The sequence below is a fragment of the Equus caballus genome, chromosome 8, assembly GCF_041296265.1.
Source record: "Equus caballus isolate H_3958 breed thoroughbred chromosome 8, TB-T2T, whole genome shotgun sequence".
Taxonomy (NCBI): Eukaryota; Metazoa; Chordata; class Mammalia; order Perissodactyla; family Equidae; genus Equus; species Equus caballus.
This window is the reverse complement of record NC_091691.1, coordinates 41455292-41483208: the sequence shown is the minus strand read 5'-3', so window position 1 is coordinate 41483208 and position 27917 is coordinate 41455292. Positions and strand designations below refer to the sequence as shown.

Below are 27917 nucleotides of genomic sequence, written 5' to 3'. Positions count from 1 at the left end.
TGAGAAAGAAATTATTTAGAAAAACTTTATTTAGCTTAAAAAATTTAAATGTAAAAAATAACACAGATGCATTATGACCCATACATGGTAAACACTCAGTGAGAGAAGAGTTTGTGCTGTGAATGGTCACACGTTTGCTCCTGTTGACTAACAACTAGCTATGCTTTCCTGTAGCCTCTTACCTAAGCTCTAGAGACCTGGTGATGACTCTGCACGTGCTTGGGTCAGGAGACGCCATCCCCTGCAGCCTGCCATGGCCTTTAGGAAGCAGGCACGCACACTGAGATGCAGCCAGCATGAGCTCAGTATTGTCCTTCTTTAGCACTTACTTGTAACTCATCTCGCATTGCAGGTCAAGAAAATGAAATGTGCTCTCTCTGCAGGACGCAGTTCCAATGTGATTATGGTAGCAGTCATGCAAAATGGGAGAGCAACTCAAAAAAGGCGAGGGAGGCTACCCTGTGCTGTCTGTGAGGGACCCTCCCTTTGCCTGTAACGGGGCACGGCCACCACATCACTGCAGGGTGCTGAGTGAAGGGACTGATGCTGACGTCTGGTTTAGGGCTGCTCTGGGGAAGCATCAACATAAACCTAAGTTGGGATGAAGTAAGTCACAGCCCTGAGATGATCTCATGGAGGTCTGTGTCATTAATCCCAGGTTCACTGTGGGCCCACACCTGAGATGGTCTTGCGGAGGTGTGTCATTCATTCCAGGTCAACTCTGGGTCCACACCTGAGATGATCCATGGATATGCGTTTCATTAATCCTACATTCACTCTCGGTCCACACTTCAGATGACCTCATGGAGGTGTGTGTCAATCATTCCAGGTTCACTCTGGGTCCACACTTGAGATGCTTCACGGAGGTGTGTGTTATCATTCCACGTTCACTCTGGGTCCAGACCATCGTTGCCTATCTCTGCGTGCTCTGCCCCTCTACCTCCCACAGAAATGGGCATCTTTATCTTCTCTCCACTTGTGTTTCTTTGGAAACACTTTCTGTTTCTTGTGTCAGTCAGCCTCAGACAGAGGTTAATTTGTGACAGAATGTGGTTGCAACTGATAGCTTGTTTTTTGTTTTTTCCCTCACCCAAATCTATGAATTTAACAGTACAATTTACAAACTGCTTTTGGCAAAAGAGTTGTTTTCACAATATTTTCCCCTCAGTCTTGTTATTTTCTTGCCAAGTTTCTAACAGTGTAAACTTTTACTCTTTTTCTTGGTATAAATTCTAATTCTTCATAGGAAGGTATATCTCTCCTACTGTGCATTCTGTTTAGAGTTTACTGCACATTTAGTTCCTTTTAAAGAGAATAAATTCAAAGGTATGCATTCAACAGTAGGCATTATGTAGGCTTGAACATATTCATTAAAATGATGAATAAGCTAAATATTTCAAGGAGATTAAGGACGAGAAGCTGCTAAAATTACAGAGAATCATCTTCACAGATGCCCACTCCATCAAATCCTGGTGATAGTTCTGGGGTTTTTTGTTTTGTTGTTCTTTTAACGACCAAGAAAATAAAAAAGGGGGGTATTCCAGTGAATCCACATTAAGTTTTCAGATATAATGTCTAATGTGAAAAATCTCAAAACAAAGGGAACAATTACCCAATGCCATATTTGGTTGGTTTTCAACTTGGCAGAAAACAGTCAGTGCTGGCCCAGTGTTGGATATTAAATTAAATAATGGCACCATGCCAGGCTGAGAACCCGGAGTACTCAGCCACTGGCTTGATGTTTGGGCCGAATTTTGACAGTGAACTGGTTGCATGGATTTTCCCAGAAGACCCAGGGCTGCAAGCCCAGAAGGCTGTGAGGCCATCACTGCTGCCTGGAGCTCCCGATGCTGCTGCCCTAGCATGAGGACTGTCTCACCTTGAGAAAACAGGAAGCCTTCCTAAAGGGGAGGGAGAGGAAGATCAGGAAGCACCGAGGGGGCAGCTGAGCCACCCAGAACCTCTGCATGATGGTGACTAGTGCTAGGCTGTCCTTGAATGTGGTGGCAAACCAGCAATATTCTTCATCTATTCAACAAGTGTTTGTTGAGTACCCAATATGTGCCATGCACTACATTAGGAAAACAGCAGCAAACAAATGGGAAGCCAAAACCTCGTCCTTGTGGAAGTTATATTCTTGTGGGGAAAGACAGACCCAGATGTAAACAAGTACTGTAGGCAGGATGTTACTCGGTACTCAGTACTGCAGAGAAACGTGCAGAATGGTGTGGGGACTCGAGGACGGGATAGTTGCTACTAAGATCTGAGACGGGGGATCAGAGAAGGAATTATTGAGAAAATAACATTTGAGCAGCGACCTGAAAGGAATGAGATATACTGATACGCAAGGTGGAGCACACTAGGCAGTGGGAAGAAAATCTTAAAGGATACAAGATGAGACTGTGAAATAGTGAGGTGTGACTGGAGTGGAGTCATCCAGGGGCAAGTGGTGGGACACACCTCAGAGTTGGGGGGACACCTCTGCACATCACTGGGAGGACTCTGCTTTTTCTCCACATGAGATGGGAGCTGTGGGAAAATTCTGAGTAGAGGAGCGATGTGATCCAGCTTATCTTTTAACAGGATCACACTGGCAGTGGTGTTTAGAATAGACCATAGGGTGTCCATGGTGAAACAGGAATGCCAGTTATGAGGGTACTGCAATAATCCAGGCAAGAGATTAGGATGGTTTGGAACAAGATGGTAGCAGTGGAGGTGGTAAGACATGGTTACACTTGAGATCTATTTTGACAGTCAAGCTGTCAATATTTGCCCATGAACTGGACATAGAGTGTGCTGGGATACCATCCAAGTTTCTGGCACGAGTAACGAGAAAGATGGAGTTGGCATTTACTGAAATGTAGAAGATGGAGAAGAGCAGATTTGGAGAGATAAGTGGGGAAATCAGGAGTATGGTGTTGGACAAGCAAAGTTTTGAGATATTATACATTCAAGGGAGACATTAAATAGGTAGTTGGAAAGAAAGGGGAGAGATCTAGGTTTAGGGCATAAATTTTAGGGTTGTCAGTGAAAAAATGGTATTTAAAGCCATGAGAGTGCTTGAGGGCAATTAGGAGGTGAAAGGCGGGGCGGGGGCGGGGGGGGGGGGGGTGTGTGAAAAGGAGCAGCCAACTGTGGAAGGAAGGAAATCAGGGAGGAAGAAGAAATCAGTGTGAATACAGACAAACAGGGAGCATCAATATGGAGGAGTCAGAGAGGAATGTGGGGATCAAGTGAAGTTTTTCTCTCAAAATGGGAGAACTTACAGCATTTTTGAATGCTAATGCTTATGATCCAATAGAGAGGGAAAAGTTGATGATGCAGGAGAGAAAGGAGATGACTGGTGGAGAAATGTCCTTGAAGGGGCAGGCAGGGATGGGCCCCAGTGCACAGAGAGGGGTTGGCTTCAGTCACAGGACAGACATTTCACCCAGAGGAACAGGAGGGACAAGAAGCACATGGACACAAAAGCTTGATATACTGGTCTCATAGTGGAACATTTGAATAGTCTCTTCTGATGGCTTCATTTTCCCAGTGATAAAGGAGGCAAGATGATCAGGTGTGACTGTGGAAGAGGGAGGAGGTGTGGTTAATTTGGGCAGGGAGGAAAAGTTTTGAAATACTTGCCCAAGACAGCGGGGAGGCGAAGGGATAAGGTTGAGGATGTATGGAATTTGCTGCTGACTGACCTTAAGTCCCAGAGGACACAGAGGAAAGTTTTGAGAGTGAGAGACGAAGGAGAAAAAGTTGTACAGGGTGGTAAGGGGATCAAAGTCTAGGGGAAGAAGGGAGAGCTAGACACCTGGGCTTCTTGAGAAAAAGGGCATAATGAGATGAATCCTGATGATCTCAAGACAGATAGTGATGGTGAGGTGTGAGGGTTTGAGGTAGGGGCTGTGGCTTTATCCAGGAGCACAGAGCTCTGAGGTCCTCTCCTCACTCTTCATAAGTAGGATGAAGAAGGGGAAGAGGAGGAGAAAAAGGCAGAGGGTGGTCCTACTCAGAGTTACATCCCAAAGGTGGGGAGGGGAGTGATCTGTGATCAAATTAGTGGTGGAAGAATTCCTGGAATGGACACTTGAATAATCCTATTCATATGGTACAGCTAATCTCGGTTTTCACAGTCATCAAGTTAACAACTCCTTACTGAGTACCTTTCATGCTCAAGGTACTGTAACCAGGCTCTGCAGGGGCATTTGAGATGAGTGAGAAGACTGACACTTCCTCCTTCAGTGCACAGTAAAGGAAGCCACGTGAAGTGCCATGGGTGAGCTACAGAACCCAACCAGGGGAGAGTGAAGAGGGAGATCTGGAAAGGTCCTTCTCAGAGGGTTCAACACAAACGGGCTTGAAGCACAGGGAGGATTCCAACAGACGGTGGGAAAGATGCCTCTCAAGCCAAGACAGAGAGGTAGGGAGCACAAAGAGCTCTCTGTGATCTTTCACTCATTTAGCTTGGCTGGAGCCTGGATGCACCTCGGGGAACACTTGAGAAACTGAGGTTTGATGGTGTAATGGGCATTGTTTACTGATTGGAACAGCCTGTAAGAAATTTAAGAAGTAAGGAGCTGCAGAGGATAACGAGCTGTGCCTTGAGGAGGGTAGCTGTGCAGTACTGCACAGGCCACTGAAGAAAGGAAGGGAAGGACGTCGGAGAGCACTGGGAAGGCTCCTGCCTCACCTTGGCCGGGAGCCTCCAATGTCTGATCTAAGGAACGACTGGAACTGAAGGGACACAAGGACCTCACGGAGGACAGCTCGGCTCTCAGAGGGCCAGGGACTGGCTGGACGTTGGCGCCATTTATGGAAATAACGCAGCCGGCTTCCTGCCGTGGGAAGTGTGTTTGGGCTCAATGTTCGAAGTGAATTCAAGCAACAAAATACTTCATTCTCACAACATGCAAAACATTTCAGCAGCAAATCAAACACCAAAATACACTCCTGATTATTTGGGGAGAAAAGAGAGAAACGTTAGGGAGAGCAACCATGGGAACTGCTGAAAAGAGAACTGAGGAGGTTGAGAAAACTTATGAGATGAGAGATGAGCAAAAATAAAACTAGAAAATAAAATGGAAGCTGTGGAAATCCAAAGAGTGTTTCAAAGAGCACTAGTCTCAAAAGATATTCTAAAATTTCAACTGAGGAGGCCTCAGCCTCTTTGTACTAGTATTTTTATGACTTTATGGAATAGAGAACCTAGTTTAATTAATTTTCATAGGTTTTGTTTATCTCTTTACCTCTTGCAGCAGTAGATTTTGTTTCTTTTTCTCAAAAATAGCAACCCTGGCTTCACAGAGGACCGTAAGAACTACAGTCGTGTCTTGCTGCTCAGAGAATTAGAACTCCTTGCAATCTGTGTTTAGTTTTCTCGGTTGTACCTTATTATCCATTATCATGGGACATCTCCAAGAGTTTTCATTTAAATTACATATCATTGTTTTTCTTTCTGGGATGCAAAGTCAGTCACTGCTCCTTGAATAGCCTACATTCACACTTTATGTGGAATATGCAACCTGATTATGCTCGTGAATTTGTAACTCTCCCAGTGTCCCTAATTTCCACCAGAGAGCATGCAGAGCATATACGACTTATGCGTATAATCAGAAACATAATTTTTCATATAAAACTGAGAAACTGAATTGTTTGATATATAGTGTCTCTAAAAAATTAATCTACTTTTTTATTTTTCTTCTAATTTCACGACAGTAACTGCTTTCATTTCTTGATGTGGCCAACACCCTGTCGGTAAGATGATCTATGAAAGCCTTCCCACTTACTATCTGGCACTAAAATTTCCAAGAGAATTACTAGTGCTGTTACTATTCTGATGAAATAGCTTTATTTTTTCCATTTGCATTTCTCAAATCATGGTCAAGTAATAAAATGAGGAAACAATCTGTCAATAATAAGGTACCCGCTCTGTTCCCCTTTCATTTAAAGTGAATAATCAATAAAGGGATGTGAGTGGCTGCTTCTGAAGTAGATGCTTTTGAGGATGCACCAGGAAGAGTGAATTTTCCCAAGAGTTTGTTTGAAACTAAACTTTTAAGGCATTAAAATAAAAATCTACTGTCCCTCAAATATTCTTCCAGACTCTGTGCCTTGGGTCATGGTCTAGCTTATGTTTAGCTCTTCAACATCATTCCTGGGGAACAAAGGATGACCATAGCTGCCTGCACAAAGTAGTAGCTGTTTGCAAAAACCCTTTGTAGCTTTCTCTGCTGCCTGAAATTGGTCATTCGCGATCTTACCAAAAAGTAAGTGTACCTATATGCTTGCTAGAAGAATCAGTATGTCTGAGGTTCAAAAAATGTACAGAGTCTAGCAAACTGCATGCAGAAGTGTGATGTGTCTTTCACATGGCCAACGAGCCACACGCACAAAGGACGGCCCTTAGAAATGCAATAAGGATTCCTGGGGTCTTAGGAGAGAGTGGGGTCATATAATTCTCTGACTCTCATTTAGTTATATACAATTTTTCCTCAAATAATGAAGTTTTTTAATAAATAAGGCTTATATTAATTGTGTCATTCTGTTCAATATATTCTAGAACAGAGGTTCTCTAATTATAGAGAATTTACGAATCATTTGGAGAGCTTCTGAAACACGCAATGGCTGGGTTCCCCGGGGACTCTGGCTCGAAGGTCTGAGGTAGGACCCAGGAACTGATATGGTCCACCTTAGGGGATTCTCCAAAACATGAAGAGGAGTCAAACCTGAGAACCACTGGTCCTAAATATCTGTGAGGAAGTTTTCACAGACCATGGTAAAATGGGAAAAATATTTTAATTGGGTTATTTTTAAAACCTCCTGATATATTAATATCTTACTTTATCAGTTAGCTAATTTCCTTCACCAAACTAGTTTAAAAGATCCTTTCATACAATTAAGAGCCAAACCTACTGGAATCAGACCCTAGTTTTATGATCAGCCACAGTAAGTAGGGATTGGAAGATATTATTAACTGTAAAGGAATTTAAAGTCTGTGGACCAATTACCCAGAAGCCACTACATTAGATAAGAAGGAAGTGGCTGACCTTTTTGAAGACCTACCTTATGTGCCAGGTGTCTTACATAGCTTTTATTTAATATTACACCATGAGGTATAATTAACAGTATTTTACAAATGAGGACACAGAGGCAGCAGAAGCAGTCAGGATAGGTAGCTTGTCCAAAGTCAGTGAGAAGGGAAGGGAGGGGGCTACACTCTGCATCCAGATGTGCCTGTGAAGCCCACTCTTGTTTCACTGCATCACAACGTTCCCCCATAATACAGAAAACTTGGGTGATCACTGCTAACGCTGTGGAAGACAAGACTCAAGTTTAAAATCATCTTCATCAGTCACAAAGAGGAGAGCCTAATAAAAGAATGAAAAGAAACAAACAGAAGTGCAGAACAATGAAATAAGGAAATTAAAATCCTGAAAGAAAAATAAGGTAAATATATGAGGACAAAGGACTTCCTGGACCTAAATGCAGAAAAGAAAGTCCTAGTAATATAGTCAATGTGATTCTGAAGTGTAGAGAAGTGACATGCATGTGATCCTTCCAGAGTGCAACATGCTGGTCAAGGTAGAGATGCTGAAAGAGAATCAAAGAAAAGAAACACAAATAAATGATTGACAGGGTAGAAAAGAAGGACCATGTAAAAGAGAAAAGGAATTGAGGTCATTTATCTACCCAAGGAGAAGACAGACCAGTGGGTGCTGTGATATCGTCTTCCACTGGAGATTTTCAAGAGTAACAACTATTCCTTATCCATCTCTGACTTCTAGTAATCAACACAATGTTTTTAATGTAGTGGTCGACTGATAAGTGTTTATGGAATGAAAGTCTTAACCACACACAGGAGGCATTTATGAAGAGAACAATGACCATGTGTGATCTGTGCATAGAAGTGGAATATATTTGAACATATAGGCTTCAACAAAATGAGTTCAAGTTCTAACAGAGAAATGCAGCACCCTTTCTCTCTCTACATCCTTAGTGCCTAGAATGTAGCATGTACTCAATAAAAGTCAGAGCAAGTAATGAATTTTGGTTGTGCATAAAGGACATTTTGACCCTCGGCACATAAGAATGAAATATTTTGACATGAAAGGCGGTTCGTCCATTCCGTCCCTGGGTTGAAGAATCATCACCTAACATTAGACAGGTCAGTTCCCACGCCCCTGCCAATCTCTAAGAAGTCAGAAAACGCTGCATTTTCCCCATCTCTTCTCCATTCCCACTGCCATGAACCTGGTTTATTTTTCTGCTGGACTCTTGTACTTGACTCTCAGGAAGACATCCCACTGCAGCCATATTAATCTTCCTGAAGAATAGCTCTAATAAGGTCACTCTTTCATTTAAAAAACACTACAACAAAACAAGAGTTTCCTCATGCTTATTTCGAAGGACAGTCAGGGCCTTCCACGGGCTAGCCCCCACTCCCTTTCCTAACTTCATGCCTCTCCTCTCTCTGCTTTCCTTCCTCCACCTACGTTCCAGCCAGATGGACATGCTCGGTTTTCCCCACACATCCAGCATTCCCCTCCTCAGGCCTATGCTCCTGCTGCTCCTTCTCCCTACTCACTTTTATAGGTTCAAATCCGTCAAAGGCCACATTGTTCAAAAACTGTTCCTGATGGCTTTGTAGAAAGCACTGTCTTTCCTACTGAGCTGTGGCGGCACCTTGTTTCACCCCTCTTGCAGAGAACTTACCATTTTCAACCTTGAGTTCGGTTATTTTGTAAATCCCTTATAGCTATACTAATATAAGTTCCTTGGGACAAAGCTGGTTTTACTTCTTGGCCTTCACATGACCTGTCCTAGTATCTTATTCTGTGTTCACAGTAGATGCGAGAACACTTTGCTGAATCAAAGCTCTCTCACAATAAATCTCATTTGAATTTCTCATTTCTACTTTCTTCATAGCCCAGCTATTCTCTTCTATTTGCGTTGAAGTTCTCAGACATGGGGCAATGAGTATACAGGGAAAGAAAAAGGAGCAAAAAGTAGAAGTGGAAAGTAAAGGCCACAGGTGCTATTTTGTGGTCTTTCCTCCACTGATTCCCAGTGTTTAGTGGGGGGTTATTAAGAAGAGAGGCATCTGCAGCTATTTGCCAATGCCCCTTCATGAGCATCCAGACAACACGCTGAGAAAGGAGGAAAATGCCTGAACACTGGCTCTACTGAGCATGTGGAGAGACAGCCAGTACACAGAAGAAGAGTTTTTCTCATTATGCTGATGATGGACAAAAGTCCTTACCAGGAAATTTACTGACCAAACTTTCATCAATGATACAATGAGATCAATAGAAAGAGCATGGAAATAAACACTAGTGGCAAAATGTTTTATTTTCAGCACCAAAGCAGTGAAATATATATCCATCAATGATGAGAAAGTTAACTGGGTACGTATCAGAGAGACAGGAAGTGAGTACCTGTCAAGAATAAAGTGTTATGAACTCAATACTGGTAATGATTAAGTAACTATAGACCATTTTTCACGATCATATATGGAGTTTGTTTTAGAAGTCTTTAAACTAGCCAAAATTTCTGCTGGAGAGTAATTACAATGGACTCAGCCTTTTTAGAAAGCAAACAAAGAGAAACTTCTAACAACACAAGGCTAATATGATTCAAACTATTCAGAATAATTTTACTTAATAAAATGGTTATATCATTCCTATGACCCTGCTTTGGAAGCATTTTCTAACTTCCTTGTTACTCATAAAAGAAATAAGGTAGAAATCTGAAAAGGTTCTGTATTAAGCTCCTACACTGGCAAAAAGACACACGTAACTCACTCTGATGTGGTCTTTACCCATGTGAATATGTGTGTATGTGTGCACATTTTTACCTAAATATACACCAATATTTAAAGAAATTATTCAAAGACACATAAGGAGAACCCAAGTTGATAATACTATACAAAGAGAATTTTGTTTCTTATGTTTACAGTGAAGTTATATATAATCTTGAGTAAAAAAGACAAAACTAAACCACTGCAAGGACAGCACCTAGGCCAAACTCCAGACACAAATTGGTATGCCGATATGTGCTCTGACCAAGAGCTCCAGCTTGAACGAAATGTTCTAATGAATAATAAGTCATAATTAATAATTACATCATTAGCAATACCAATAAGTAAATTATACATATTTAACTGAATATCAATTACACTGCTAAAGTGATGTATTGCTTGAATATGTACTGGAGTAAATAGGAAAACTCATCAGAGATACTGACAGATGTGCTGAGTAGACGCCATTCATTAACTCCAAGGCAGGTGCCAGGCTTATTTTCAAAGATTGCTTCTCAGAGATATTATTTATTCTTCTAAATGAAAGCAACATGTTGAAGAAAACGTGTGATGCTTCTCATTCCCTTACAAACTGCTCTGTATTCTCCCAACTTCATACCTGTCTCTGAAAAGGTTATTCGGTGAGATAATCTATATCCCTTCTTAATAGAGTTCTATTAAAGTGCGTGCTCTCATGCTCTCTAGAGAATTGTGTCACTGAAGGACAAACACAAAGAAAGGTGTCTGCAGTTAAACCAAGGACAGTGAGGAACAAAGGAACCCCAAATGGCCAGGACAACAAAGGGAGCCTGGTGTTTTTATTCTGCGTGCTGGGCTACAGGGAAGCGCAGAATAGGTTATATACTGCTTTAGGCTATTCTTGCTTCAAATAGAGTAGTTGTCTTTGAAAACGCAGTCGCTTTTTTCATCATTATCATCATCACCATCATTGCCAGTAGCAAGATAATAGCCTGGGTCATGCTGATGCTGTTTATATCCCAAAAACAGGCAAGTGGAAAATACCATCTGTGGGGGACACATTACAGGTCTTAACATATGATACAACAATGACGTTCCTCTCACGCTCCAGTGTGCCTGGAGCCCACCGCACACACATGGTGTTCAGGTAAATAACACCCTACTCAGCATCAAGAAATCCACTCATTTTCCCAGAAGTTCAATTTTCGACCTCTCTGAAAGTCTGCAGCATTCAAATTTGGGAGTGGCAGTGGCCTGGATTAATTACCTAGTTCTCTTGAAAGCCCCAAGGGCCATAAAACAATCCTCTATTAGAATAACAATAACAACATCACAAAAGAAGTTACCAGCAAATGCCAATTCCTCCACCTTCACCCAGAGCCAGCTTTGGGGGAGGACCCTTATATATTATATAGGTCATCGTATTCATTCTCCTGCAGCCCACTGTGAGGTTAAAAGGAGTCTCCCCGTTTTGCAGAGAGGGAAGCTGAGATAGGGAGTTTAAGAGTTTGCCCAAGAAGTCTGGACTTGAACTCACTACCTTCTATCTAAAGCAAGTGCTTTCTACATCATGGGCACTGGGATCAGAGTTCCTGTGTGAACTACTCTATTAAAATCTAGTGCAGTTATTGGTCAGGTCCAGATTCCTGTCTGACGTGTTTGAGAACTGCCCTAGGACACCATGTGGTTTTGAAAATGATCTGGAGTCTAAACCAGAGGGCCCTCACTGTTCCCTATCAGCTAGCTTGTCACGGGGATGCCTTGACTCTTCAACTTTTCCATCATTTGCCCCCCAAGGGCAGATGAGAGAGAACAAGTACCAGTGCAAATCTGAGGTTTCTCTCAAGTTGCTTACCACTGGCTTCACATTTCCTTGAAGTCTGTTGTTTGATCTTTTGAAATAAAGCAGGCAAATTTTCCATTTTACTTCATGACATACTGATTTTTAATAAAAATAATGTTTTAAATGATTTATCATCAAGGAAATGATACTCCCTTTGCGAAGCCCTGGATTCCACCAGGACAAGCGTGAGATGGGAAAACAGCTGGAGAGATGCTGCAGTTCCACAAACAGCTGGAGAGATGCTGCAGTTCCACAAGGAGAGCGGCCCTCTCTCTTCCCTTCCCTTAGGGCAGCCTTCACACGGAGGGAAAGGCTATTGGAGTAAGACTGTGGTAGCTAAACTGGAAGAGCCATGGCTTGAGAACAAATCAGATATTAAAAGCCAAACCCAAGATCCTCACACATTAAAAACAATGACAATTCTAAAGGTAGTTGGGGGGGGGGGGGTGGTAATTTTAACATGCTAGAATTTCAGAAGTCAAACCTTTTTAAAGACTTTGGGCCTGGAGACTTCAACGAACAAATTTTGACACTGAAGTTGTCAAAAGGAGAAAAGAAAGGAGTCAGTTCTGTTGAAAAGACTGTGCTTTTTCTCCTTTCATTTGTAGGTCCGGGCTTTCCTTGATTCTTTTACAAGGTCAGTAGAATGTTTAAAATAAGAATTTTTTCTTCAAAAAGGAGTTTTGTTTATTCTCAGTCTATCCTTGATATTTTCTGGATATGCTGCCTCCTTGACATCCTGCCTTGTTAAGATAGTGAAGGAAATTCTGACTTCCTTTCCATTCTGACTAAATATATTGAATCGCACTCATAAATACTTTAAAAGAACTCTCACAAATACTAAGTATTTTACAGTATTCTAAAAATACTTATTTACAAGAGAGACTAGTCCAAAGTCAACCAAAAAGTTAATCGCCAGCAGGACATCATGGCCCTCTGCCTACAAATTCTGAATGGAATTCACTCGTACCTTAGATGTAAAGCTATTAGAATGAATTGTGATGTTTATATTCTCAATTGTAGTAACATTTTCTTAAGCAAGTAAAGGGACGACAATTAAAATATCACAATCGGTATCTACCGACAATAGTCAATGAACAGCTACTATGTGTCTGGTTCCATGCTAGGTACTGGGGTAAGAAGAAAGACCTAGTAAAACAGAGATTGTCACTCAGTTTTGATAAATATTTTTAAAATATCCAGGCCTTTTCCACATTTACTAATATCAAGGATGAATTAATTTAATTTTCCCATAAAATTGAAATATTTCCTTATAGAAAAGACAAGAATAATTTAACTCATTGCTATAAAATTTTTCATGTAAAAATCTTAAACTATTTTTCAAACTGCAATTACTTTCTTTTTCCCAGTATCTTGCATCTATTACTAATATCTTGGTTTATTTTGAGCTCAAAACTTTACTTTCAGCATTCCTTTTGGACATGAAATTCAAAGGTAGATTTCTTAAAATATAAAATTTTAATTTATGCTTTTCAAGCTAGAAAGCTCTATGCCCTAAGCAAATAAAAGACGCTTAAATACATTGTTTCATTTTCCTTTATCACACTGCTGATAGAAAGAGAAAACACAAAAGAATCTTGAAAATTAAATGGTTCCCTTACATTGAAAATCTCTTACATAGAAATCCTAATGTTTATGTAGTAAAAATAAAAAACAATACTATTTCAGCGTAATAGACCTTTTAAAATATATTATTTCTGAAACAAAATGCTTGACATTTGACTCAGTATTTCCTTCCAAAAATGACAAGGAAAAAGGAACAGAATCTCCCATGGCAGACCTGCATTCTCTCACGATTTCCTTCTAACTATACTGTTTTATAGATGAAACTGCCATCGCAAAATGACAAATATAACATATAAAAGAACAAAAAAGGGCAATAAATCACCAGTGACACTACAGCCCATTAAAATGCATTCAGCTGGTGTTGCAAAAAGAATGAAAATTTCCCCTCACTTTATATTCTTTGCAGCTGGAAAGGAAATTTTAGAATCTTCAAGCAACCCTTACAAGAGATGCTGCAATTCCTACCAAATTCTCCTCACACTAACTTTCTACACTGGCTCCAAGGCCATATCTATCTATCTATCTATCTATCTATCTATAGATAGATAGATAGATAGCACTGATACCCACATTCACTGTTTAAGAAGAAATGTCCCAGCTGGGGACATGTGAGTTGTTAATCCTCCATACTGATATGATTCTGCATTTGAAAAAAACAGGGTCTAGGGCCAGCCCTGATGGCTTGTGGTTAGAGTTCGGTGTACCCTGCTTTGGCAGCCTGGGTATGGTCCCCACACAACACTTTATGAGTCTAATGACTAAACTCTTGAAAGGGCAAAATATAACCGTCTGCAGCGAAAGGTGGTGAGGTTTTATCTCAGTGCCCATATTAAAATGATATTGCTGAGTCTTGTTTTCCTTTATGTTCTTTGCCAGTCTTGATTCACATGCATACCCCAGTACACAGCTCTCAACATAAATGAAGTGGATGCCTCAGGCAGAGCTTAAATGAAACCATTCTACCTCGAAGGTACTCAAAGTGCCCCTTTGATACCTTTGAGCCTAGCCCTTGACTCCCCTGTCATGTGCTCTCCCATGCCCAGTGGAGATTATCAGTAACCCAGGGCCAGCACTTGGACTGCATAATTTCCTGCATTGAGCTCTTCTATTTACATCCGCTCACTGTTCTTTTCTCTAGGCTGGAGGACACCTTCCATTTCTTAGAGTTTTACTTCTGTCTTTTGGCCTCTTTCATCTCTCCTCCAACGTTTCTAGTGTGGCTGGAGTGTATAGTGCAAACTTGAACCTGTCTGCCACTCCAGAAAACACCTCAATTGCTTCCTACTGCTCCTGGGATCAAGACCAAAGTCCTTGATGTAACTTACAAGGTCACAGTCGGCCTCTTTCTGCCTGTACAACCTGACTGGTTCACCACACAGCCTTCTAGTCATGAATGCCTTTTCGTAATTCTTCACTCTTGGTCATGCTACTTCCCACCACAGGGCCTTTACACCTGCTGTTCCTGCCACTGACTGAGCTAAAGTTCAGTGAACAATCCCACCATCTTCAAGCTGTGCAGTGGTCTGGGCTGGGGCGGCCATGCGAAGGTGAGAGGAATTAACAGGGATCCATAAGAGTAAGTTGGAGGCCAGGTACAGTGCTTGTGTGGTGGTCTAGGCTGGGGTGGCAGCCATGAGAAGGCGAGATGTCACTGAATCTAGAACCTATTCTTGAAGGAGACTTGACCAGACTGGCTAATACAGAAACTCCAAACTTGTATTAGAGGTCTTATAACAAGATCTGAATTATTGGAGAAATTTATCCCATTTTCACAGTCACAATGGTGTGTAAATTTACTAAGATTCCACTGAGAATCTCAGTGGCATTTTGGAGTCTTCCCTGCCTAGTGTGCAGCAGGCTGCTGTCTCGTGCCTAGGACATGTCTGAACACAGCAGATGAGATTCCTGCTCTCAGGTGCTTCTATTTTAGGAGTGGGGAAGACAGCAGCAAATGTGACAGATAAGCACAAGAGGTGATAAGTGCTGTCAAAAAGGGGAAAGTAGCAGCGTAAGGGATCAGTTGTGTGGGAGGGACAGAGAGAGGAGTCATGGCAGGCTGTAGTGTTAAGAAGGGTGAGTATTCGAGGCAGATTTCACTGAGAAGGTGGAATTGTAGGAGGTGAAAGGGTTCGCCAAGTGTGTATCTGGGGAAGAATACTCTGCAGGAAGGGAAATGCTGGAGCAAAGCCTGCAGGTTGGCACACAGCGATGTGTGCAAAGCACAACGGGGGCAGCACGACTGGCGCAGGATGAGGAGGAGGGAGGAAGGGGAGAGGAGTTAAAGACGGAGGGGCTGGGCAGGCCACTGTAGTGGTGAGGGAGTTTTGACAATTAGGAGAAAATTCTAGTTTTATCATAGAATAAAATATCCAGCATAAATAGCCAGCATAATCAAAAGATTATGACAATGGCGTAAAAGAGACAAAGAGGACTACAGCAGAATCTATATGTGAGAACTTAATATATGACAATACGCATTTCAATTCTATGAGAAAATAACTTTATTTAATAGTGACAGCTGGCCTAACTGGTTGTTTATCTGGAAAAAAGCTAGACCTCTGCCCGGGAACACTCTACGCCGTATCAGTGGTAATTTCTAGATGATTCAAGAGCTAAAATTCAGGGTTATGGCTAAACAATCTGAGAGATGTGAAGATCTTCTTAAGCAAAACAAACATCTTGGAGAAACAGAGGAAAATGGGGGCATATTTGATTATCTAAAAATGAAAACTTTATTCCAAAAGACAAAGTCAAAAGAACAGTGATTGACAGGAATAAATATGAACAGATACAGAAGAAGAAATGTAAATGGCCAACAAACGTAAATCCTCAGCTTCAGGTAAAGTCACTAGAATACCATTTTCACCCATCACACTAGAAAAATTAAGTCGTAAACATCCAGAGCAGCTGGAGATGTGAGAAAGGGGCACTTAGACACTTGGTGGGAGAGTGAATTGCTACAATTTCGGAGGAAAGTAATCTGGTCAGTTCTACATAAAAAAATTGCCATTGGACCCATATTGGGAAATACTTAGAAATAAAAGTTGTAATAGAAAGAACATGTATAGAAGGTTCTTTATTCTAGTTTTTTGTTGTTGTTGTTAGTAGGAAAAAACTAGTGAAAATCTGAATGTCCATTAAGAAGGAACTGCATGAATAGATCCTAAGGTCTGTTCCATACAGAGGCCAGCATCCAACCATTAAAGAGAATGTCGTAGACTGGTATGCATTGCTGCAGGGAACCTCGTGACATGCTAAGTGAAAAAGGCAAGTTGCAGAGTCAAGTATACGGACGTGAGGTGAAGAAATCGTGTGTAGACGCTTGTGTACTTTTACATACATAGAGGGAAAGGTGTGGAAGTTTCAAAACCTGGATGAGGTTGGTGTAGACACAGGGTAAACTTTTTCAGTATATCTGAGTGTTTATAAGCTTTGTTTACTGAGCTATCTCAAGAGGCTAGCACAGTGTCTAGCATACAGCAGACAGGAAAAATGTGCTCAACTAATCAAGAAAGACATGACAGAGTAGGCATTCTTCACATAATTTAAAAAGATGTGTAACGGTAGGAAAGCAATAATATCTAACATTTATTGAGGGTTTACTAAGTACCTTATTTGTTCACTTACGAGTAGGTAAAACTATAATTCCCACTTCACAGATGAGCAAACTGAGGAACAAGATGCTACGTAATTTGCCCACAGTCACTGTGATGGCAAGGGGCACAGCTGGGATTTGGATGTAAGCCTTTTGGTTCTAGAGCCCACCCTCTTATCCACCACGCCACCCACGGCTCTCCTAAACTGAAGCTGCTGCCCCGCCCAGAGATCTGTGGGAAAAGGGGCTCCTAAGCCTTTTCCAGGGAACCCCACAGAGCACCAATTGAGAACCAACTGGACCAGACACTTCATAGGGTTTCCACCTCTGAGGGTCTATGATATGGCAACTGACTAATGAACGTTTGTGTAATGAAGGATTTGAGATCCTTGCCTTCCCTGGTGTACCCCCCGCCCACAGTCACCACCAAATTTAGATCCTAATTTAGCCTTTCTGCCTAGTTGCAGCCCTTGTCTAGGGCTAAAAATCCATAAACTGGAGACATATTAGATATAGGACTCTGTTTCATTCTTTGTAAAGATGGCAGGATAAACTTCTAGAAAGGTAGTGTTAGGGCTTCAGGGTGTACTTACATTTGATATTTGATATAGACCCACTGATCAATGAGACTCCCAGAAATTTGGTGGAGTTCAATTATGGTTTTTGTTCCTCAGGAAAAGTCGTCCTTCTCTGTGACCCAATGGCTAGGACCACTAGGGGCATAAGGAAGGCCTAATCTGCCAGGGCTGGCAAAGGGTTGCCTGCCCAGAAGAGAGGGCCCAGCAATGGAAGGGGTCACTTGACCAAATCATCTTCGGGCTCATGGCTGAGAGAGTAGCTACGGTGGGGGTGGAGGGCAACGTTCTACCATAGCACATGCAGGAGACACTCATCGATCAGCAAAGAACAGCAAAGGCGGAGGCTTGGGGGGCACAAAGCACACACCTTGAGTAGAATTAAAATCTGCCTGTTTCTGCCATTTCTCCAGCAACACTTGGAAGGAGCCAAGAAAGGTGATGGGATTTTTCTCAAGTGGGGACCAGCATGATGTGTGGTAGAGGGCAAGTTGGCAAGGAGCCAAAGGGGTCCAGGTGTTGGTGAGAACCCAACTGAAAGGGCCGCATAGGGTGTCAGGGCCAGGTGGGAAACCAGTGAGGACTAGAGGGTGAAAAGGGGGATGTTCAAGTGGATGCTGGGGTCAGAGGACCCGAGGGCTCAAGTTACAAAGCCTGGGATCAAATTTACGTCCCCGACTCGACAGAATATTGGACTTCTGGAGCCCATGGAGGTGAGTATAATTCCTCTGAGTTTCCTTTTCTTGTCTGAAAAGTGTAACGATGTTTCTCTCAGGTGACCATTGTGAGAAGTTAGTGAAATAATGCCTGTGGAAGTCTCTAGCACAGTATCTAGAACACAGAAGTTTCTCCATAAATACTATAAGTTGTTTTTCTTCCTCAGTGGGGATCTAGTTCAGTGACTTAGATGTTTTATATTTTACATTAAAAAAATCTACTTGCTTAAAGAGCCACCTTAAGGAAAATAAGAAATTCCTTGGGATTTATTTCATGATCGCTTTGCCTATATACTGTGAAAATCAATAAAGAGGATCCTCATTTAAAATGGAGTCAGGAAGTCAGAAAAGGGAGTTCCCAGGCAGTCCCACTGCAGGTCAATTACAGAAAAGATGGTTAATTACAGACCCCAAAAGAAAGAAGTCAACAGGAAGGAATTGTCAATTATTGGAAGAAATACACATTGCATCCCAAACAGAAATTGACTACCCCAGCAACTCAGCCAATGAGAAACCATGCTGAACTCTCACTTTTCTCCAATGGACTTTTGTCACAAAACAACCCCTCCCAATTTCCTCTTTTTTTCCTTATAAAATAACATTCCTCTCCCTTGTTTGTTGGATTTGCCTATGGTCCACTATAGCACGCACATCCCAAATTGTACTTCTTTGGCTATTCCTGAGTAAAGTTGTTTGGCTGGTAAATAGCTGCTGTTTTATGTTCAAGGTTGACAATGCTGACAAACATTCTCTGTGTGACCATACTCTAGCCAGGCTTTTCAGAGCCCTTTTGACACAAAAGAACATTTGCGTTCTGAGGACCACACCCAGAAGAAGCTGGTCAAATATCCTCAGTTCCTTTTTCAAAGTCATCAATCTGACGAGTCACTGCTCTTCCCATGGGAAGGAGTGAGAAGCGACCAAGTTTCTCTCTCTGCGCACACTCTAGACAGGCTCCTCTGAGTCATCTTCTCCACTAGGCCTCAATGTTGGCCTATAAAGACTGGAACAAACACTAACAGTTTCTAACAGCTCCAGGCTGCTTCCCTACGATGACCGTAGTCTCCCTCATAGTGCCTGCCTGAGAAAACTCAAAGTTGCCAAAAGAATTTACTATTTGTTGCAGTGACATCTGAAGATGGCCCATCTCCCAGCCTCTGGGGGAGGGGAGAAGCCTAACTTGGATCAGTGCCAGTTAGCCAACCCAGATGGGTATCACATGGACCAATACGCCATTCCTGCTTTCTGTAATTTTTCACTTCTCTGAGCCCCCGCTCACCCACTCCCTACTCCCTAATTCTCCCTTTAAAACGCCCCATCACCCCTGTACAAATCGGAATGGAGCCCAGCTCTATCCCCTACAGTCAGTAGTTACAGAATAAAAGCTGTTGTCATTGCTTTAACTAAGGTCCAGCTGTGTTTATCTTTGACAACACAGACATATGGTACATGTATCTTTTTCAAAACTTGAAACTTTATGTGGGAATAATTGTTGGCTAGTTATTTTTTTTGGTACTAATTATATCTAGCAAGTAATTCTACATGCTCTGATTATCTGATTTGTACTTGAATCTCAGAAATCATTTTGTCTATAAATTCTCTACAATACAGATCTTATTAGATGTATGGGTAACCAAAATGGATGATAAAAAATTGTTTAAGGCAATCATTCTCCACAGCATCTCAGAGATGGCTGGCTTATCAAATCATAACGGCAATATTTTAATATACAATAAACAGCCTAGAGATATTTATAAAGTTAACTAAAAAATCTTAAAGAGAAATTTCTAGCATGTACAGCTTTTTAATTTTCTTTCTAAAGCCATTCTATATTACAGATAACTAACCACAAAATAAAGGGAATGATGTAGAAACCAGAAGCATTTCCAGTTTCTAGAACTTTCTCTTTAGAGTAGGAGTTTTGAGGTAGATAGGACCTTCATTCCAATTATATATTCTATTCCCTTTCAGAATCTCCTAAATCTAGTGGTTTAGTAAAGCATTGTTTTAAACTGTGGGTTACAACTCATTAGTGGGAAATGAAATCAATTTAGTAGGTAAAAACTAGAATTTTCCAAAAAAATGAAATAGAATAGAATGGAACAGAACAGAGCAAATCAGAGTGAATCTTATTCAGTGAGTAGCTACAGTATCTAAAGCTTTTGCTTCAGTTAAACTTATGTGTGTTTCTGTGTGTATATTGGATGAGGATGTATTTGTACTGTTGACTGAGGACAACAAAGCTTAAGAAACATTCCCCAGTGCAGAGACAGGACTGCTTATCAAACACGCTAGCATGCTGCAGTCTGAGCTCCATTCATTCAGTGAATTAAATCAGCCAGTTGTGTCGGGCACAGTCTTCGTGCTGAAGTCAGGTCCTCCGGTGCTTGCTATCTTTGGTGTTAGGTGAATGGGGGGAGTTTCATCCACAATGAGGGAAACCTAATCAGCATGTGCCACATTCTGGGACAAAAGGAACAGCACTACAGAGGACTCATGATCTTATCAAGGTTTCCTGGTGCAAGTAGAGCCTTGAGCAGCATTTGTAGGGACAAGATGTCAGCACAATTAAAACAAAACAACTGCTGAAGACGCTTCAGGATGTATCCCTCGTGTATCTCCCATTGGCTTCTGGAAGGGACCGTGTTGATCTAGTCAACAAACTACAGCTGTTCAATGGGTCACAGATGTGAGATGTTCAGATCTGTCCCACTGCACCATCTCCTAAGGTGCTCAACACAATGAGAAAGGCTTTGAAATACATGTCCTTTTCCCCAGTAGTTATAAAGCTGTTGTCTTTTCTTAGCTGCTAAATGACAGCGTGACAGTAATTTTTCATTTACAAGAGCATGTATCTATGTAGGTTTTGATGTTACTAATGCAAATATGCTGATGCCAAGAGCCTGGGCAGCCACACAGAGTGAGACTCTTTGCAAGAGTAGATCTCTACCTGGCCCACAGAAGGTGCTCAGTGAGTGCCAAGCAAGTGACTGAAGGAATGAAGTCTCCAGCTTGCAGTGTGACTCATGAACAAATCTACTAAAAACGACAGTGTTACTGCTATCAAAGTTGATGTCTGATGCAAATGGGAAATGCAAAAGAAATATTACCTGGGTTTTAAGATTAACCATCATTAAAACCAGCAGTAAATACTGAAAAAAGAAGAAGAGTAGTTTTTTTTTACTGACTCTTGAGGCTTATTCTAACACTCCATCATTACAATCCCTAAAAAACCAAAGTAAATGATGGAGATCACCTGCAGCCCTTAAAAGACTGGCAGCCATATACTTCAGCGATGGACATGTGCGTCACAGATTACTTCCAAGGTAACTACATGCACTGGATCTGAAAGCCTTGTGAAGGAAGCTGATTTATGAGGCATCTTCTTAACCATGCAAAGTCTACACAGAAAGCTATATTCAGAAGTTTCACTCCACGCCTAGTAAACAGTATGCTTAATTTGAAGGTGGCAGATTACAGGTAAAGCCTGAGAAAGGGGCCTAGTGAACTATATTCCCCACAAGGATTTGTTGGACAGGGGCAGGCCAGCTAAATTTTTATGCTTATTTTTATTTTTTTGAAGACTGGCACCTGAGCTAACATCTGTTGCCAATCTTCTTTTTTCCTTCTTCTTACCCCTAAAGCCCCCCAGTACGTAGTTGTACATTCTAGTTGCAGGTCCTTCTGGCTTGTGGCATGTGGGACGCAGCCTCAGCATGGCCTGACGAGCGGTGCCATGTCTGCACCCAGGATCCGAACCAGCTAAACCCTGGGCCCCCAAAGCAGAGCGTGGGAACTTAACCACTCGGCCACGGGGCTGGCCCCAAGCCAGCTCATTTTTATTGATTTGCTGGCAAGACTGGTGCCAGCTCAGACACAATTCGGGGGGGGGGGGGTCCCAGATTACCTTCAGGATGGACACCTAACCCTACACAGAGGGCCATCTCTGAAATGTGGGGCTTTAGAGGGGAAGACTGATGTTAAGAAAGACACTATCTCTTACGTACTTTTACTGTGGGAAGAGCACTTTAGAAGGTCAGGATACGAAAGAGTCTGTAACTATAAGAACTCAATCAGTAAAAGAAATATGCTTAAGAGAAACTTGAAAGCAAGGGAAGAGAAGTGTTAATAAGTTTACAGCTTCTGGGCCCTGAAACAGAGGACTGAAATACGTATAGAGTTCCAGTAGAGAAAGAAGTAGAATTATCCTACATTTCTTTACCTTTTAAGAAGCAGTCTGTAATTTTCCTGAATCTCAGTTGCTCTAATTTCCAAAATAAGTTCACAGAACCACCTCAACATTTATGAATTATTACGAATTAAGCTTTCCTTTTTTTCTTAAATGTTAGGGTATATTCCGTAGTTCCCTTCGCACAAAACAACTGCTGGAGCACAGCTTCTGTGGAAAGCGCTTGCGTGTTTCTTACTCGGCTTTCATCATGCCTGTGCTACGTGGCTAGCTATGCTGGCTATAATGCAGCAAGCTACAGTATCCCATCGATGATGACTCTGAAACCAGGATTTGAGTCCTGCCTAAGCAATTATGTCAGAAATCTTGACAATGGCTTGCTTTTATTGTAGGACAAAAGTTTGTCTTCTGGCATTCTCTAACCACTCACCTTGGGTCTAGAGTAATTTACTGGACTGTTTTCCTATTTGAGTTTATACAGATATCCACATACCTTTGGAGGCGGTACAAATGGACAAGCTAATTCCTCTTACTATAAAGTAGCACACAGTTCAACTCCCTGACTCTAAACCAGTCAATATTTTAAAAACATCCCTAAATTATTCAATGTATTGACTTGCAGATGGGCCTGTCCCGTATATAAACACCCTGCTTTGAAACAAGGATCTATGAGGAGTGCAGTCAGCTCTGCTCCTGTTGTAGGTACATGAAAAGCTATCTGAACAGCGTTACCCCAAACACCTTTGGGTAGCTTCATTTCCTAACACTGGCAGGCAAGATTGTGTATTGCTAAGTGTGTGTGCAAACAAGACCCTATAAGGTAAAAAAATAAACCTCTCTCGTCCTCATATCACAACAGCTTTTTTAGCTTAATTTGGATAACTGAGAACACATATTTAGGTATTATGTTTGAAATCCTGCTTGAGGTCAGTGCTACTGCAAGTCCAGCAAATTTCATTTCTATATAACATTAGGCGAGAAAGGAACATACAATCGACACACATGATGAAAACATGCAGTGGAGTTGTGCTTAATGCATGGATATAAATGTGCACAGAGAAGAGGCCAAGCACATCACTCGATTTAATGCGGGCACAGGTCTGGACCAAGAGTCTGAAACATTGTAAACAAGCCTTAAGCAAAGGAGGAAATGTAGAGGGGAAACAAAGCTGAAAAAATGAGCAGGAAATGGGCAAGATGACTCATCTATACTTGAACATCTGACCTGTGAGCTGGTCGTCGCCTGCGGCAGGGGCGATGCGAATGTAAGGTGTTGTAAGCTGAGTCAGGATTATCGCAGCTATGGCAAAGGAAGATTCCCAGGTCAGCATGCATGAGGGAAGAAAAAGCCAGACTGAAGCTAGGCTAGCAAGGAGCATCTCCATCAGTTTATCACATTGTCTCAACTTTGTTCCAACAACAACAAAAAGAGAAGGAAAAAGAAAAAAACATAGCAAAGTGTTGAATTTTCCAAATTCTTTTCCCTTACACGAGCTTTAGTCAGGCAGTGAGATTTCTAACTATGACACACTGGCAAGCATTGGCTGAGATTCCGAATAGATCGATGAAGAAAAAAGTAAAAACAAAAACGTCAGTCCTAAATAAAGGCTCTAGACTGAATAGTTTCCAACTGCTACTGAGTGTAGCATATAAAGATTCATTGTTAATGCTGATGATCCAATCTTTAGGCTTTTAAAATTTATTAGGTTACTTAAAATTCTACTGCTTAAGTGACAATGTTTTCTCTTCTTGCTAAAATCACCTTTGTGAAGAATATTATCCTCTTTCACTAAAAACATTTTTATGTAGAGAAATTTCTACGATAAATAAATTTCATGTAGAGCATTTCCATTCAGGAACCTTATTTTGTCACATTAAGGGAATGAAAAAATGCACCTCAAAGCATTGGTTAAAAAAATAAAAAGTCAATCCCTGCCTTTGCTGTAGTTGTCATGGTTAACATGTGACTAAAGAAATGATTAAGATTCCTGAAGCGGACCAGGTGGGCTTCTTGGTTTGCCTGCACAGCTCAGCAGTTGGGTTTAAATGGTTAACATTTATGACACACAGATATTGAAAAAAAATTAAAAATTAAAACATCAGGTCTAACATGATACAACTGGAAAATGATGCAAAGAAAAAATACTGGAAAATTAAGGACAGGCTTACATGAAAGATTACTAATTTACATGGAACAGCCTGGGTGCTATTAGAAATGTGGCAGTGAGTAAGGAAAATAGATCATCTACCATCTGCAGACAATTAAACCCAAAACTGCTGCTGCATAATATTTTGAAATATCCCTCTGCACCGTTCAAACAGTGCTGCTCCTTCTAACTAGACAACTGCAGCAATTGGGTTTAAAAGTGGTATAATCGTCTTTTACGCATTATTAACGAAAACACTCTAGTCTTGCTAAGTGAGATGAATAAACTTACAGTTTGGTCAGAGAATGGAGAACCCCCAAGGTATTACGAAGATAACTTCCTTGAAATAACACAGTATTCAATTTTGCATACTGATATGACAAATTGTAAACAGTAAAATGTTATTTCTAAGACTCATTACAAACTTGGTACCAATTCCAAGTTGATACATAGAACATTTGCTGGGTCAGAGACTACTGTTGTTCAACCAACATTCCTGTGTGGGTTTTCATTACTTACAGGAAAATCTGACCTACGCTACTTTTGAGAAAAATTGTATGGTCTTATACAAAAACAGAGCAGCATCTATCCAATGCAGAAAAAGGTAAACAATATGAACAAAAAGGTATTTGAAAATAGTTATGTGGGGCAGCCATGTAGTCACAACTAAAAGGAAGGCAAACTGCGATCTGGAAAAAGTACGTTACAGATACCAGGAAGGATTTTTATACCATCTCTACGCTCTGCCTTGTAAAGAGTTCATTTGTGACTATTATTTTTAGTTACAAGGAGAAAACTCGATGTTACAAATTACCTTAAAGTAGGGGTCAGCCGGCCTACAGCCTGCTTCTGCCAATACAATTTTACTGCAACACAGTCACGCCTATTTGTTTACGCCTCGCTGACGGCTGCTCTTGTGCAGCACTGCAGAGCTGAGTAGTTGTGACAGAGACCATATGGCTCACGAAGCCTCAAATATTTACCATCTGCCCTTTACATAAAAAGTTGCTGCCCTCTGTCTTAAAATAGCAATGAGAATGTATTATAAATGAGAATATTGCTAAATTTGGTAAAATAAAGTGAGAATTCCAGTCATATACTTTGCAGATAGTATCTGGTGCTGATAAACGTAGGGCCTCCTTTAGGTAAAAAGGTGTGCATGGAAGAGTAAAAACACATCCACTGTATCCGACTTCCCAAGTGCACTTCATGTGTATGTGGCGGGATCTTCTGGAATCTGATGAGCCGGTATTTACCGAACTGTGTTTTATGTGACTGGTGTTCCTTGAAAAATGAGTTGGGGTCAAAGAAATTTCGGAAGCATAGGGTTGAGCAAAGTTAAACAGGTTTCTTTTCCTCCGGAACTTCTCAGGGGCCTTACTGTACTAATGATGCACATTGTAAAGACTATTTCAGATCAAGAAAAGAAAACATTTTCTCTATAAAATGGTGATTGACAAATGTATATCATATTTATCTTCCTATTCTAAATTCACAGCTAAATGATAGCAGATTAGCAAATATGAGTGGTCTTACAATATAATTTTTCTCTGTATTTAATATGAGCAATTAAAAGGAATCTTAATTAGCTTTACATCTCAACAGGCATTCATTTCAGTTCTTTTATCAGTGTACTTTCATTCTGTAGCATTATGGCCTAGAAAGGATGATATTTCTTTGAACAAAACAGTGAACAGAAAAACAGTCTAGAGAAACTTCTCAAAGAGCCTAGTGATTAAAAAAAGAAACATTCAAATTTATGCATATATTTAGAAACCATATCAGAACAATGGAGATCCTTCAGTTTCCTGAAGGTCTTCCAGCAACGCACACGCACACTCCAGAACAAAGGTGGGTTAAATCAAATACTCGACTTTAAAAACAGTGAAGCAGTTTTGCACAGAAAATTCACCTTAAAATATGACATAAGAATAATGATTTGTTTTCTTTTTGTTTATGGTTTATGATCTGACTTCTATGATACTTTTGGAAAGACTTTAGCACGAGTTCTCTACAATTTTTGCTTTGATTTCTAGCTACACTGCTGTTAGCTAAATCACAGCAAGGAAAGGAACAAGTTAACACTATGACCTCACCCCTAGACACTAAAAACAGAGAAACAAACAAACAAAAAAATGCCGAAACTTTTATGAACTCAAAATCCTCAAAATTTGAAAGGTGGCGTATTTATGTATCTGCACTTGGAAGTCTCACAGATGACACTATGCCTAACATATATAGTAGGCACTCAAATAACTTTTAAAATATATGTATAATGAGAATGCTCTTAAATGGCTATATTGTCAAGAAGAACATGGCTGGCATCATATTATGGAAGATATATTATGGAAGACTGATGCAAAATTACAGTTTTTTGTATCAATTAGAATGAATATATCTCATTTAATACAAGAAGTCTAATTCACTAACGACAGATTTCAATTTTTAAACGTATCCTTGTCAGTTCAGAATTGATCATCAACAAGTCTTCCAAAACTAGCATAAAAAGATTTTCAACCCTACTAGTTACCATAGGCAGCCAAAAGGTAAGTAAAAGTTAAAGAAAACACATACACTAATTGCTAAAACTCAGTTGGGCCAAGTGGTCTTGAAAAGAATCCAGCTATAAAAATGTGAATGTGATTGAAAATCAAAATAAAAATTAGGAGAATCTAAGACTAGCTAAAAGCTATTCTATTTAATTCCACCACACAGATTTAAAAGAATCCTATGAATTGGGAGGGTAACATTCAAACTCCATATACATTCTCTCATTGTATGGTGTTTTTATCTTTTAATTCAAGAGAGAGGATATTCTGTGATGAGTTTGCCTATAGTAAACAATCAAAATACAGTCACACACACCAGTGAGGAATTGGGATGTATAAATTAAAGGAGGATACATAAGAATAGAGGCCATTCCCCACATATGGAGATATGTAGTAACACACCTTAAGTTTTCTCCTGTGTCTAATTTTTGTCAGGCTTTATATTTGAGCTAATTAGTGTCAAAAAATATACTCTTGGAATATGATTAAAATAATCACAAGATTAAATTTATAAATAGTATGAAATATATCCTTAAGAGACATACACATACTTGAAATTCAAATTAGTTTTTTGTGAAAAAAAATCTACCTTCACACTTTCTCTATAAAGATACTTGTCAACAGTTGTTTCATGAGAACATTGAAATCCCTGTAAATTCAAAACACTGCTTACGAAAGAGGTTTAGTACCTGAACATTCAATGAAGCCACTGCACTGTCAGCAATATGTGGCAAACAACAGCCAGGATGTTTGAACTCTTTTAAATTTCAAACATCTTTACTATATGGTACCAAAAAAGCTGTTAGACCTGCCTGTTTCTCTGTTTTGACTAAGTAGTCAAGATGCAATGGCTTCCTACACTGCAAAAAGAATTCTTAGTATGAATAAGGAAAATTTATCTGATTATAAAGGTGGTGAAACATTAGACTGTGCAGTCCAGGAAGGTTGCT

At 40.6% G+C, this 27917-nt stretch overlaps 1 protein-coding gene across 8 annotated transcripts in view; it reads right to left on the bottom strand.

Moving 5' to 3' along the window:
* The window catches only part of PTPRM (protein tyrosine phosphatase receptor type M), a 770187-nt gene that overhangs the window by 217007 nt on the left and 525263 nt on the right, over nucleotides 1–27917 (bottom strand). For 4 of the 8 annotated variants that reach the window (XM_023648190.2, XM_023648193.2, XM_023648191.2 and 1 more), the window contains exon 14: nucleotides 23497–23571. The exons of the other annotated variants lie outside the window; for them this stretch is intronic. In XM_023648190.2, the coding sequence (XP_023503958.2) occupies nucleotides 23497–23571 (75 nt within the window). The remainder of the gene's footprint in view (nucleotides 1–23496; nucleotides 23572–27917) is intronic. 8 annotated transcript variants of the gene reach the window in all.